This window comes from Falco punctatus (assembly GCF_963210335.1).
Source record: "Falco punctatus genome assembly, chromosome: 6".
In the NCBI taxonomy this organism is placed as follows: domain Eukaryota; kingdom Metazoa; phylum Chordata; class Aves; order Falconiformes; family Falconidae; genus Falco; species Falco punctatus.
This window is the reverse complement of record NC_137585.1, coordinates 25125594-25139778: the sequence shown is the minus strand read 5'-3', so window position 1 is coordinate 25139778 and position 14185 is coordinate 25125594. Positions and strand designations below refer to the sequence as shown.

At 48.5% G+C, this 14185-nt stretch overlaps 1 protein-coding gene across 3 annotated transcripts in view; it reads right to left on the bottom strand.

Annotated features, from left to right (window-relative positions):
• LOC308066354 (sodium- and chloride-dependent GABA transporter 1-like) overlaps positions 1-14185 on the bottom strand; it is a 50872-nt gene that overhangs the window by 17831 nt on the left and 18856 nt on the right. For 2 of the 3 annotated variants that reach the window (XM_080393522.1, XM_080393523.1), the window contains 8 exons: positions 13206-13340; positions 11239-11342; positions 10810-10934; positions 9878-9990; positions 4428-4559; positions 3592-3694; positions 3069-3169; positions 2137-2304 (listed from right to left, as the gene is read on the bottom strand). In XM_080393522.1, the coding sequence (XP_080249648.1) occupies positions 2137-2304; positions 3069-3169; positions 3592-3694; positions 4428-4559; positions 9878-9990; positions 10810-10934; positions 11239-11342; positions 13206-13340 (981 nt within the window). Of the gene's footprint in view, positions 1-2136; positions 3170-3591; positions 3695-4427; positions 4560-9877; positions 9991-10809; positions 10935-11238; positions 11343-13205; positions 13341-14185 lie in introns of those variants that run through there. The other variant, XM_080393524.1, reaches the window with a different exon arrangement.

Sequence of the window (14185 nt, the reverse complement as noted above, 5' to 3'; positions counted from 1 at the left end):
GACATCACTAAGTCAGGAAGAAGCTCTTTCCAGCAAAGGGAAACAAGCTCCTTCTCTCCAATACCGCTGAAGTGGCTGTTGCTGGGTGAAGTCCCTGAAATGTTCACTGAGCTGCTTCTGCCATTCATGATCTTTTTTTTCCCCCGTCACATTCATGCTCAGTAGGATCAAAATTACTTGTAATCTTTCCTGTCTGTCAAAATCACTTTATTCAGCACTGGCATCTAATTTCCCTCCAGCTCCAGCTCTATTACAAACTAATCCAGGATCTGTGCATATAAGAGGCCAAAAATTCTCTTTCTGATACCAACACACACACACATCACAAGCCTACTTTCTTCCTGCTGCCATCTGCTGCTCACTCCTTGGTCTATAAATGATGGGGAGGAGGTCTGGGTCTCCTGATGTGTGTGGGCACTGTTAAAGGTAGAGCAAGCCAGGGAAGATGCACGCCAGCCATCCACGCTGCTGACTGGTACTGCTGGCTTGCACAAGATGCTGAAGGGGTGGGTGGAAACATGCTCATCAGCTGCCCTCCGTGTCCCTGGGGCAGCATGGGAGTCCCCAGAACCTTGGAAGTGCTGGTGTTGCCACACTTGCTGCATACATAACCAGCACAAGCCCTTGGTCAGAAGGAGTGGAGCTACTCCTGGGAGGCTGCAGGCCAACTTGGGCACCCCAGATGCCAGGATGCACTTTCACCATCCCTAGTGAAACAGGATTGAGACTAAGTAAAGGGTTAAACCCATACCTGTATTTGCAGACTTCCCTTCTTCCCTGCCTTTTCCAGCTCATATAATGAGGGAATAAGAAACCCTGTAAACATCTGAGAAAGGATCTACTCTTGGAATTGCTGCTGGCCTTCAACCTAAAATCAGCCAGGTGCTTGGTATAACACCCTGGCTTGAGTCCTGCAGGAACGCCAACGCAGGTTTCAACACCAATGGCAAGAACCTAAACCCAACCTCAGGTGAGAGACCAGAAACTGAAAGCAGATCTGAGACACCAAACCCATCCAGTTCCCACATCAGAACCCATCCAAATGGAGACCTGGGAGAAAGAAAAGTCAAAACCACCTGCAACTTGACCTTAGAGGTGTGGAGCCTGAAGCTGGCCTCAGCCCAGCAATTCCAGCTAAAACATTTCTGAATTAAACATTATTCAAAATACAGCATCCATGAAGTAAACTCATAGGATTTAGATGGCATCTGGTTACTGTTGCAGCTGGGCTGTGAAAGCCATACATCAGCACCCCTGCGGTGCCTTCTGACACCTGTATCTTGCAGCAGACAGCACTGAGCCAGGGACTTTGTGCACAGGGCTCTCGAGACTGCTTGTCAACACTGTAAATAAAACCTAAACAGTAATTTCTAGGTATGACATACAGAGACCCATGATTGACTGCTACATAAACCCCTTCTCAAATTATTAAAGAAAATGTCTTAAACGAGATCGGAGTTGTGGGTATTGTGGATCCTGCATAGAAGTCTTCCTTACTTCTTAACCCTTTCATTCACTTAGTGCCCTTTGCAAAACACAGGGCAAACTACCATTGTGTATGCCTGTTGCTAGCAGGTCCTAGCCCCGAGATATTTCAAACTTTACGCTCAGAGGCTGCTGATCTCTCTGCTGAGAAGTGTCAAGTAACCATGCTTATAGCCAGGGACCACCAGGAACTGGGATTTCTCTGGGTCAAGAAACCTCAAGGATTTCTTCCCAGTCTCTTCCAGGGCTCCAGCCCCCCGCACCAAAGAGGTCTTCATGGGAGAAGGGTTCCTGTTTTGTGACAGTGACAACACAAAGCTCAATGAGGGACAACAGACCTGAGGATAGACTAGCTGAAGGTCTACCCACTTGGCCAGGCACCGCCAGTCACATGCTGCCCAGCAGCACTCCTAGCCATTTAGACATGTCAGTGCTCAGTCAGGCTAGCAAGTCCTCTCCCGTGAGCCTGTGTTGCCAGAGGCTGATCTGAGCCCTCCTGGAGGAGAGGGCGTGCAGAGCTCCCACCGCACCAACCTGAAGTACTCCGACAACTTTGTCCAAGCAGAGTCTGCTTGGCTCTTCTTAGGCTTAGTTCAGTGCTGGGGTTACTCTAAGCAAAGAGCAGAAGAGGAGCGGTAAAGCTGTTCATACCTGCCGGAGAGTCCCTGTTGAGGTGAAGAAACAGTACAGCATGTATCCTGGAATAAGTACCATGGAGGACAGAGCCATAAGCCAACCAATGCCTTGTCCCCACGCAGGATAAACGTATTTTCCCAGTGTCAGAGGGGTCATTTCCACCACGCTGAAGAAGAACACACCCTGGGAAAAGAGCACCAGTCATCACAGGTGAGGGTGTGCAAAATCAAGGTCCATCCATTCTTCCCTTCACTATCCTCTTAGATCCCAACAGTCTTACAGCAACCCAGCAGCTCCTTAAACTGGTCTAGATACTCTCAGCCCACCAACTGGTGATTTCATATAATTTCTTATTATCCTATGTGAAAAGCTGGAACTTGAACACACCTGAAAACCTGATTTGCTTCTTCACTACACTACTCAGACAAGCAGTGCCCCCACACCAGCTCCTAAGCAGGTTATCAGCACCCTCACAGCTGGCCTCAGGAGCCTTCGTCTTCCTGTCATTGACCTGCTCACACCATTCTCTGTACACTCCTGCTGGAAGCAGAGGAACCAGCAAACGCAAAATTGCTCGGCGGTCAGTTATACTGCATTTACTGATAGCTTGTGCTCTGACAAGGCTATCAGGGGCTGAGGCTGGAGCTAGAGTAGCTGAAAGCCTTCCCCAGAACCAATAATGACTTTTTAGAACAGTTATTTGCTTATCTTTTAGCAACTCAGAAAGCAAAATGAGGAACTGATGGCCTCATTTATACTACAATAACCAGCTAGAGCTCTTTCTACAGGTGGTTTCCAGCAGATGGAGTTACCTGTATTAAAGTACCCATCTCAAGTCTGCCTAGGACCACCTTGCACCAGATCTATACTGGGTTTCCCCTACAGCCCATCCAAACTAAGAGGCCCTTCTGAATCCACTCCTGCAGGTAGGATGCCCCAGGTCTTACGAGGCAGACAACAGGAGTGAAGAAGGCCCAGCAGATCTTCCACCAGATGCAAGGTCTGTAGCCAATCATTTCTTCGATGTTCCTGTAAAACCTGTTCACACCTACAAGAGGAAATGAGTATTTAAAACAAACACCCCATCTCAGCACCATGGTCATCACCTCTTCTTATGACACAGCACAGGCCAGCCACAGCAAGAGAGTGACAATACCCTGGCATGAGAAGCATTATCAGGAGTGGTTGGGGTACAGGGACATAAAAGCAAATTCATGTTAGCAGCTTCCATGTTCTTGGTGTCCTCTTGAAGGACCAGAGGGCAGGACCCTAGGCATCTGCCAGTTTGTGTAGAGGTCTCTGTGGGGGCCTGGAGAAGTGAGATGACAGCCTTCTGCTCCTGATTTTCTGGAGTTATCAGCCTAAGTTATTTTCAGTGGCAACATTTTTATTGGCTGCACTGTGGGAGACTTCTGAAATAATTCACCATGCCCATGGAGAAAACAAAGGAACAAGGTCTTTTGTGCTTACCGTAACACCAAGAAATTGAGACGGTCTCGAAGAAGACAAGAAAGAGAAGACACATGCCACTGGCTGAGTAGTAATCAAACAGCTTGAAGACATAAATGCCACCCTGAAGAGACAAAACCAGGGTCAGGGAGTTTAGTTATAGATTTTGGTCAACAATATCAGCCGGCTGCTTGGATTGCTACTGTCTGTGTTTCCTGGCTTTAATGTTAATTTCCTTGGACAGTAGAGCCGGCGTTGCAACGTTACGACTGGAGTCTGGTTCCCAGCAGCAAAACTAATGTGTTCTTGCAGACAATTAGCCAGCCTGTTCAGGCATGGCCAAGGGTAAAAAGGAGAGCAGAGATTCACTGGGATTTCTTAATTTTCTCTGTTCTAGATTGAGTCACTTAATTTAGTCTGCTCTGCCCCTCCTGGGAGCTTTGCTGCCTTGCCTCTTCATGAGCCTACAGTGCTCCACAGTCAGTCTCCAGGCCACCCAACGCTAACCTCCACACATGTGAGCCTTGGCTTCAGCCCCAGAGGTTCAGGGCCCCAAAAGACTGGTCTTCTTTACGTTATCTTAACTCTTTGCACCAAGCATTCCCTCAGCTTGGGCTCTGTTGGCTTGAGCCCTTATTGCAGATAGCAAAAAGCCAAGCCAGACTGACAACAGGATAGTAGTAAAAGTTATGGAGGCATCCTAAGTCACTTGAGGTGTAGCAGTGATGAGCAAGCCCATTTATCCAGCATTAGGATGGCTCCTAGGATTGCTGTCACTTCTCCCAAAGCTTTGGTACTGCTGTGCTATGACAAAGTGAGTAGAAAGGTGCCACGAATGGAGGTACAAAGCACAATACCTGGGTGATATTGGAGAATCCAATGAGATAAGAGATGAAACAGACTACTGCGATGAAGACCTTCTTCCTGGCTCTGAGGAGATTAGGATATTCATCCATCAGGGCTGTAATGAACCCTTCCACGGTGCAGAACTATGGGAAAAGGTATACACCAAGGACATACATGTAAGTATCTTAGCCTGACACCAACTCCACCTACATTTAATTCCAGTGTAGAGAATCTCATTGCTTTAAGTGCTCTCTGCAAATCCTAGAAAAGAAGGGAGAACCTCTGCACAAAGTTGGACTGAACCACCTTCTGAAAATGCCTCTCTGCCTCCACTGAACAGAGAGGGAGCTAGAAGCACTGGGGTTAAATACCTAAAATTAGCTGAGATAAATCCCTGCCTTTTGCCTCCCGTGGAAAGGCTCCTCTTTCTTCCCCCAAACTCTCTAGGGCTTCCTCACCACTGCCAAGCTCTGTCACAGCTGTGTCCATCTGCTGCTGGCACATGTGCAGGACCTTGCTTGCTCTTCCTTTCCCATGTGTGCTCTTAGCCTATTGCAACAGTGCTTGTGCTGTTCAATGACCTAAAACACTCATGGAGGAGCTGCATTACCCACTGCCCAGTCTCACGTGCGTGTGCATAATAACATCTCTGACTACCCAGTCCTTGACTTTATTTCATTTCTCAAGCACGCTACATTAAAGGCATGTAGCACTTTAAAAGCCCATCCTCACAGTGCATGGTCTTCCTAAAGCTGAAAACACCTGGATGGCTTGTGCAGTGCTATGCCAGGCACAGTATATTAATGCTGTCTGCACCATAACACATAAAGGAGTACCTGTGAGCATTACCTTCAGATCATTTTTCCTATTAGTTCTGCATGGGGACAATTTGACTGTATATATGTGAAGTGCATCCTTCCCTCCTATTTCTTGATAAATTGTGAGATTCACCTTTCTATATCACTCCCAGAAACCACTGGTAACGTAGAGATCATAGAGGGCACATGATGCCTCTAGAAAAAGTCCTGGGAAGTTTATGACAGCAGCAAGCTCCTAGCTTCCCTGGTCACTCTCAATAAATATACAAGCCAGTGCAACGAAAATGAGAGAGGTTTCATTGCTTTTGTATGTCAGGGACCTCCCTGTCCCTGGAAGAGTGCTCTAGAAAGTGCTAGTATTTTTAGATTCAGCTTTGAATAGGGAGACAAGCAGATAAAAAAAACCCGAAAAAACAGGAGCAGAGGTGGAGGTACACAGACTAAAGAGCAGCGGAGGGCTGGAAATATGTGTGGAAGAAAAGTGGGGAGTGTAAGCCATGCCTATAGCTGGGCAGGGATGGCGGAAGAACTTGCACACTGCTAGCTGCTGGGGCTGGCTTCCATGTGGGACAGCGCGAGGCAAAGGGTGATGTTTCTGCCCAGGGTTCTATATCCACATGGCACAGTGCAGAAAGCTGGTATTCCCAGAGCATCAAAGCTCAACTGCTTCAAATCGAATTTTTAATGAGCTAAGCTTTTTATGCTGGACACAAGTGCTATTAAAGCATCTTTTGCCATTCAGGCATGGGTTAAACTGCCTTTATTCTCATTGACAGCGAGCGCTTCACCCCGTCCCACCCAGCTCGTTGTCTGGAGGAGTCAGGACTGAGCTGGCACCACAGTGTGAAGAGCCAGCATGACAAAAAGTACACTGTCAAAAGCTATTCCTTCCACGTGGATGTGTGGCCAGGCGCTGATGAAGCCACGGGCAGGGCCAGGCGGTCTGCCACCAGGCAAGGCAGGGAGGGAAAAGGGTTCAGAGGGGGAGACAGGGATGGCTGGGGGCACAGGGTGGATGAGAGGGGTGTCCAGCAGAGAAGAAGTGAAGAAAAGGATGTCTCATATATTGGGAGGGAGTAAAACAGACAGCCCTTTTGCTCTGGAAGAGGGATCAAAGTCAGGGAAAGCACAGGGGGAAAGACAGGGAGATAGGTGATGAGGAACAGGGTTAAGAGTTGAAATCTCTTTGCCTCCTACCAAAACTAAGCTGCTGTGTAATGGGTGAGGTGGGGAAGCAAATGGTTGTACACTATTTTTTCTATCCATAAAAGAGGCAACTGCCTTCATACTATTTACTGAAAATTGCCTCATGCCAACCTTAGGCTTCAGAGGTGATGCAGCCTGGAGGAGGCTCACCTTTCCAACCCTGGAGACCTCAGCTGCCTGACTGGCCTGGGGTCCACATTTCCCAGCCCGTACACCCAACCTCAGATGCTCACACAAGGTAAGTAAGCACCCGAGTGAAAGCATGCTGCTTTCAGGAGCGATGAGGATCTGGTCATGGTGCATACAGGTGGATACACACTTCAATCTGCTTTCCAAAAAGTTCCATTTTTCTCACCAGTTGCCTCCAGCCACAATTTTTAGTCCATATTGTGTTCTTCATCTCGCCGTTGTTTCTCTCCTAAATACTGTATTTCTATTCACTTCTCTCTGTTGCATTTTTAACTCTTCAGGAGCGTAATCATTACACAAGCTACTGGATCCAATAATCTGGGCTTGGGAGTCAATATAGGTGGCACCTTGGTCTGAAGGAAAATCTCTCTCCTACCATCTCACAGTGTCAAGGGCTTGCTATTCTCTCCTTGGCTATGCAGAGCACCCTGGCCAGGACCCATGGGCCCGTGGGGGGGTTGTCCGCAGCTGCCAGATGTGCAGCAGGGAGCCACGGGAGTGCATCTTACTGTTGGCAGTTGGAAATCCTCAGGAATAACCTGTGAGAGGCGGCCTCACATGGCACGGACACAGGCTTGCAGTCACAAGACTTGCTAGCTCCCCTAGGGAGAAAACGCCTGACCTGGAAACTGGTAGGTTAAAAGAAAGCATTAGCATATTATGCAAGAGGGTCTAGACGCAAAAAAAGCTAAAGCCTGGATGGATCAGAGGCAGAGTGAACATTAAGGCACACGAGCAGCAAGTGGGGGCACAGGAGGGAGGTGCGTGTCTATCGATATAGGTCATTCGTCCTGTTCAAGTAACTGCAGATGAGATGAGCATCCTGGCAGAATTAGGGGGCTGTAGCTGTGCTGCATCTGCAGAAGGCTCACTATCGAAGCTAACGGACACGGGTGAACCTACTCCCACCATCATCACGGGGTTGGGGCTTATTGCTGCAGCACAAACACAGATCTTAGCCCTACCTTCCTTCGCTAGCCAGGCTTCTGAGCGCCTCTGCTGTGCTTGGAGCCTTGTGCCCCGCTGGTGAAAAGCCGCAGCCCCAGCCCAGCAGCCCTGGGGGTGCAGGGTACAAGAAATGTCCTACCGCCCTGCTGCGCCTCATGAACTGGGCTGCTGACCTAAAAATAACTGCTCCTCATTTGCAAAATACCACAAACGATACTTAATCAGCACATAGCAAAACCATCTCTCTTTTTTTTTAACTGAATGCTTCAAAATACATGTGCAATTTTAGCTGTCAATGCACTGTGTTATTTGTTTTATATGCATAAGCTGCCATGCTGTTAATAGTGTGTTCAATTGTCAGAGCTCCAGCATGCAGACAGAAAGCGTCTTCACATGCATTTATCTGTGCTTTTTTAAAAGCTTGTTCTCCTTTTGGTGCTTCTTTCCACAGCCCCCTCCTCCTCCATGCAATGATAGCCCCCATGGACTGCCTGCCCTCCAAGACTAGCTGTCAAAAGGGACCTGGAGAATTTAAAATGATATTTCAAAAGCAAATGCAGCAAATAAATTCCACACGGTGCTTAGAGAGCTTATTGTCATGTCTCAAACTATTTACCAGTGCTGAGCAAATAATCCATAGAGAGTATTTTTTTTCCCCTGTAAATGTAGCCTCTTTTGGAACATTTAGTCATTATTTGAAATTATTTGTCAAATAACATCTGTGATAATGCAGACATGAGATTTATGATATGTTTATGGGAGTGTGCCATAACTGAAAATCAGGTTTGGTTGATTAGATTTTCCTGGAAACCAGGTGTGACATTTCAGGAATAGGTCTGAGCCTGATTATGAACTAGACTTGGGTTTATGAACGCTTCCTGTTATCCAGAAGAGCATCCATTTTGTACCAAGGGTTTGCCCTGCAACGAAAGAGCATGTGGGCACAAAGGGAGGATGTGACAGACCAAGCACAGGCTTTTGAAGGAGCCTTTGATTTTGATGCACTCAAAAGGGAGGGACGCTGCAATTCACTGCTTCACTGGGTGGCTACTGTTGTGCTGAATTATCAGGGGGAAAAAAAAAAAAAGTATCACTGCTCATAAAAACACAGACTGTGATTATTTTTTTTTTGGTTTTGTGAGGGCTCGGGAGTGGGCAGGGTAGAGACCTTTTGCTACATCCAGCTGTTTCCTCCTCAAATATCTTGTAAGACTTATCTGATGGTGAAGCAGTCAGAGTACCCAGGCACAAGCCTCTCCCAAGGCATGGCTCTTTTCTTCTGCCAGGACCTTCCTCTGCTCACCTCTAAACCAGTCCAGGGTGTTTCAGCTCTGCTCAGGGCCACTTTTGTTAGCAACAATGCTGAAACACTGCATCAAACCACCATCCTCACACCATGGGAGAGCCTAATCCAAACACCACACGGCTGCTTTTCTCAGTGCAACCTGTGGATGCTGCACCAGAGCGCTGGGTCTGGCTGAAAAGTGGTACCTTGTGCAGAGGTGCTCCTCCCAGCTCCTGGGAGTAGAGAAGATGGAGACTTTCTACCCTAACCTATGACAGTAAGCTAAAGTAATGACATTTTCTTGCCTCGCAGGAAATGCAGTTTGGTCAAGGTGACACAGTAAGAAGATCCAAAGCAATCAAACTGAGCATCTCACAAAATACCAGGAGAGCTGTGATGACCACAAACTATTCCCATGCAGGCATGAAATGGAGCAATTAATACTTACTTCCCTCGTTTCACCTATTTTGGGTGTGAGGCAAATAGTGTCTTACAAGAACAAGGCAGTTATTAGTTGAAAGAAATCTTTTTCCCTTGCCCCAAAGTATTTTGGCAGGCATAGTTTGCCTCTAGCTCTACTTAGAGCCTGTGAGCTCAGCTACCAGTGTCACCCAGTAAGATGGGGACATGCTGTGCCCACACAGCAGCACCAGCACTTCACTAGGGCCAAAAATTGATCTGAACAGAGAAAAGTTTTCCAAAGATCCTCTTCTCCTACAAGGAGGTGGTGACTGTCTTAAAAGGCTGACTGGTTCTTCTGGGCTGCTGGAAGCTAGTCATTACTCTTATTTTTAATTGGCAGCAGGAGAAGGACTGGCGCATTGGGTAGTGGTCAGATACAGCCACGCTTGCCGTACATGCCTACGTTAGGGAAGAGCACAGAGGTGAACGCCACACAGGAGATTTTGTTTCATGCAGCTGCATCACATCATGAAGAGCAAGAAAAGACCCTGCTCAGCACTATCCCAAGGTGCAGAGGGGGATGCCACCCCACTTTGTCCCTAGGTCATCTCACCTGACTGTCCAGACCCAACATCATCAGCATGGAGAAGAAGAGGATCGACCAGAGCGGGGAGAGGGGCAGCTGTGTGACAGCCTGTGGGTAGGCAAGGAAAGCCAGTCCAGGGCCTGCAGTAATGAAAAGAGGGATAAGCCCATGTTTATAAAGCATTTGATGGGAAGTCTGAGCTAAGGGCCACAGCTGAGCAGAGAAACAATGATTGCAGTCAAGAATTGCAGGTATTTAATATAGGAGCTAGAAACACCTGAGCCTTCACTGATGACACACCAGCCTGGTGGGGTGCACAGGGGTAGGATGGGGAGGCAGGAATGACTAGAGAAATGCTTTGCCTTTTCCTTTCTGCAAGCAAGAAAGTCATCAAATTATTGCTACCAAATGGAGCTGGAGCACTTTACTAGAGAAATGAGCTGGTATTCTGAGCTGGTTATAACTTCCCTGATGTCTTTTTTTTTCCATCACACAATGCTTGAGAGAAAGAAACCTTGAAATAAAAGCTTTCTCTGGGAAGCCAGCAATTTCAAAATATGTCTTTGTGCAAAATGACACAGTCCCATCTTGGCTGAAAAATTATTCTGAGATTACCATTTCAGAATTTAACATGGAAAAGGGACTCCAATTTTTTATCATATCTACTGAAAACATAGGCAGTATCTATTCTTCATAGGAAGGTTTCAGAAAGAAAATGGCAAAAGGATGTGAAACTTCAGCACTAAAAGAAGGTGAACGTTAAAAGCAGGTGGAGATGTCCCTTGAAGCCAGTGTGATGAACACCAGCCACAAGTGCCTGAGATCCACGTTGGTGGGAGGACACGCAAAGAGGGTTGTACACTTGGGTCCCAGTCAAGAAAGGCCTGGGAGCATCCCATGCTCACTGATGATTTTCTCTCAAAGGTTGCTGTTGCATTGGAACATGGGTTTTGGCTTACCTGAAGAGGCCAGCTCTGAGATCGACTTCTTCGTGATGTGTGACATGAAGCCAACAATAGAGAAAATAACAAACCCAGCAAATATGCTTGTGGTGGAATTTATACAGCAGACAATAATGGAATCTCTGGAAGAGAGAAAGAAAGAAAACACCTGCAGGTCCCTACCAAGAGGCCAAGAGCTAAGGGTGGGTAAACAAAAGTCCAAGCCCTGCCTAGAGCAGTTCCTGTGCCTTGGAGAGGTAGGCCAGGTGATGTGTTAAGTGTCCTGCAGGCAGAGGACCTCTGCTACAATGATCACCATGTGTCCCCGAGGCCACATGTTGCCAGCGAGGGGACGTCGGAGATCAGATACCCCAGACCCACTGTGACCCCCTACCTCACCTGTGAGCACTCCCTGCCACGCAGGCAGCTGGAAAAAAAACAACAGACCTGTAGACATTGTTGTGGAAAGTGTTGTAGCTCCCCAGAGCGATCAGAGAGCCCAGCCCCAGGCCGTAAGAGAAGAAGATCTGCGTGGCTGCGTCCATCCAGACCTGTGGAGAAGGAGCGGGGAGAGTACAGCAGGAGGGACTGCATGCTGCAGGTGCATCTCCTACAGCACCCAGTGCAGGGCTAGCAACAGGGCTGGATACAGCTGGTGGGGCTGTGGACTTGGCCATACAGCCCACTGGGGTTGTCAGGACCTGAGGGCACCATGCCACTAGAGCCACAGGTGCCTGCAACACTGGCTGCTGACTCAAGCTCCAAGGAAATGTCTGGGGCAGTGGCTGGAAATGTCATAGGAGCCACCTTGAAACCTGTAGCTGTGTTACTGCCAACGGGGGTGAACATGTCTGAAGAGCAGACATTTCCATGCCTTTCTGAACACCACCTATCTCCAGGGCGAACTAGGGCTCAGAGATGGGTGCAAGCGGAGAGGAGAGTAACAGACATGGTGGGTGCAGCCCTGTTTCGCCCATGGGCTGGGGATGCTGTGCATGTGTGTCTCACAGACGTGGTCGGAGCATGCTGCCTCCTGGAGCCACTGCACACCCCACAGCTACATAAGGCCACCAGGGCCCCTGTGCCTCCCCACAGGGGAACCAGGCTGCCAGGGGTCTTTACCACAGGGCACTGAGTCGGGGATGTGGCATGTGCCTCTCCTGCTTGCAGTGTCAGGAAGAAGCGTGCTAGAGAGCAGTCCTCCCCGAGGAGGAGGCAGAGGAGCAGGAGGTCTGCAGCCTTCTCACATGACAAGCACATCAAGAGTGCAGCCTAGCCCAGCACCAGATGTACATCCCCAGCCCTCCAAAACCTGTGGCTCGAAGCTGCTTCCAGAGATGGATGAGGATGGAGGAAGGGTCCTGCATCCCATCCCATTTTCTGGACTGTGTCACTCAGTTCTCTTTGCAGGTCAGAAAGGACTCACACATCATCTGAACTTGTGTGTGTGTGTTTGCTTTCCCACAGCTGCCCCCCAAGAGGTGCTGCTCCTCTCGGAGACCCACATCCCATGATCACCCCCTCCATTCCTACTCCACTAGCATGTCTTTGATTTTCCAACATAGAGTTTCTTGCACAAACAACTACAGAGGACAGCTTGCAAGGCTGGTCCTGATGCTTTACAGTCTTAAAGCCTAGAATGCACAAGAAAAGGGGGCAGAGTGTTCATTTCTTAATTACATAGTATTTAAACAACTCTTCTGGTCTTGAGGGCTCTGTTTCTAGCATGAGAGCTATTGCAGCTGGCAGTACAGTTACAGTGTGTGTCCTGCAAGAGGGATCATCGAGGCCCCTTGAGAAATGATGGGTGTCCAGTTGTCCCCACTCACATGTGACTGGTGACTCTGGAGCCATGGAAGCATTGCTGCTGCAAAAGGCAGGGTCTGTGTCTCCTGAAAATATTTGCCTTTGCAAACCTCCATGCTCTGCCTGGGTCCCCTCTGTTCTTCCACTGACCAAGGCAACATAACTGGCCACCACTCATCATTCAAGCACTACCAAAAATTGCTGCTGTGTGTGCTGTTGTGCTTGTGTTGCTTCCGAGGCCCCCATGCCAGTACCACTACATCGTCTTTTCTCTGGGACCACCGAATCAAGACCAAATCACCAGCCCTGGGACAGTCAGTGAAATGAGGCATTCCCAGCCCAGAGGGGACTTCCCTTCACTGGGGCAAGTTCTGACACCCTTGCCCATGGGTAACGCTGCTTGAGTACAGCCGAGCTGCTGCACAGGTTTCCACCCCGAAGGGCCTGCTACTCAACTCAGTCTGCGCCTGTAAGGGTCATGGCTGCTTGAACAGGGAACTGTTCCAAGGGGGTTTTTAATACTTAAAATATTCAAGGGAATCGCCTGGGGAAGACTAATGTGGAGAAAACCAGGAGGTAAGAGCTTTCCTCCACACTAGGCTACAAACCTCGGAGTTGGAGAGCTTTCTGAAGTCAGGCGTGAGGTAGAAGAGGATGCCCTCCTTGGCTCCTGGCAGGGTGACTCCCCGGAAGAAGAGGATGAAAAGCATGAAGTAGGGGTAGGTGGCTGAGAAATACACCACCTGCAAAAGACACCATGGGAGAGAAGCCATCAGCCCACCAGTGCCTAGGAGCCTTCCTGCCTGTGGTGGCATTGCATCCATCATGTGCCCCTGCAAGCAGGACAGGGTCCCCATGCACAGCCACTTCGGGCAGCATTTCCGTGTTGTTTCTGTTTCCCATTCCCGTGCTAATAATGTTTCTGGCTGTTTGAGGTTTCTCTCTGCCAATGACACGCAAGGATGCACTAATCACAAAAGTAGCATGTTAAAGTCTGGATGAATTGCCCAAAGACAAGGGAATTGCACAGGGATAAATTTACTCCACCGAAGTAATCCCTTTAAGTCATCACATCCTTATTTTGCAGAGCTAAAGCTGGTGTTTCTCTAGTCCAATGCATCGAGCAATCTAAGTTGTCTTGACTCCACCGCTTCCTTCTCAGCACTTTCAGGCACTCAGGTACGTGCCATCCCTCATCACAGAGTCCGTACCAGCCGTCGCCAGGGCTTTGCTGCAGCTGCACACCTAACACCTGTCTGAGAGCCACTGGGGAGGTTAACAGCTTAGGTGACCTGTGACTGAAGTGCCTCTTTCTGATCTCTCCTCTAGATTACTCTCATAGTATTGTCCCGCTACACCACGCTGTGCTCTAAATAACACATCTCAGTACCTCGGCATTGCTGTTTCACTAAACTAAGCAATTACCTCTCCACTGTGCTAGCCTGAAATGTTACACAGCGAATAACAACATGCTTCTGATCTGAAGGTCTCCCACCAATGCTTAAAGGGCAGCAGGAAAAATTTCAAAGGAAGAGGTGGGGTTTTTTTCCATCAGCAGCGTTTTACGAGACTGTGATTTTCAAAAGGG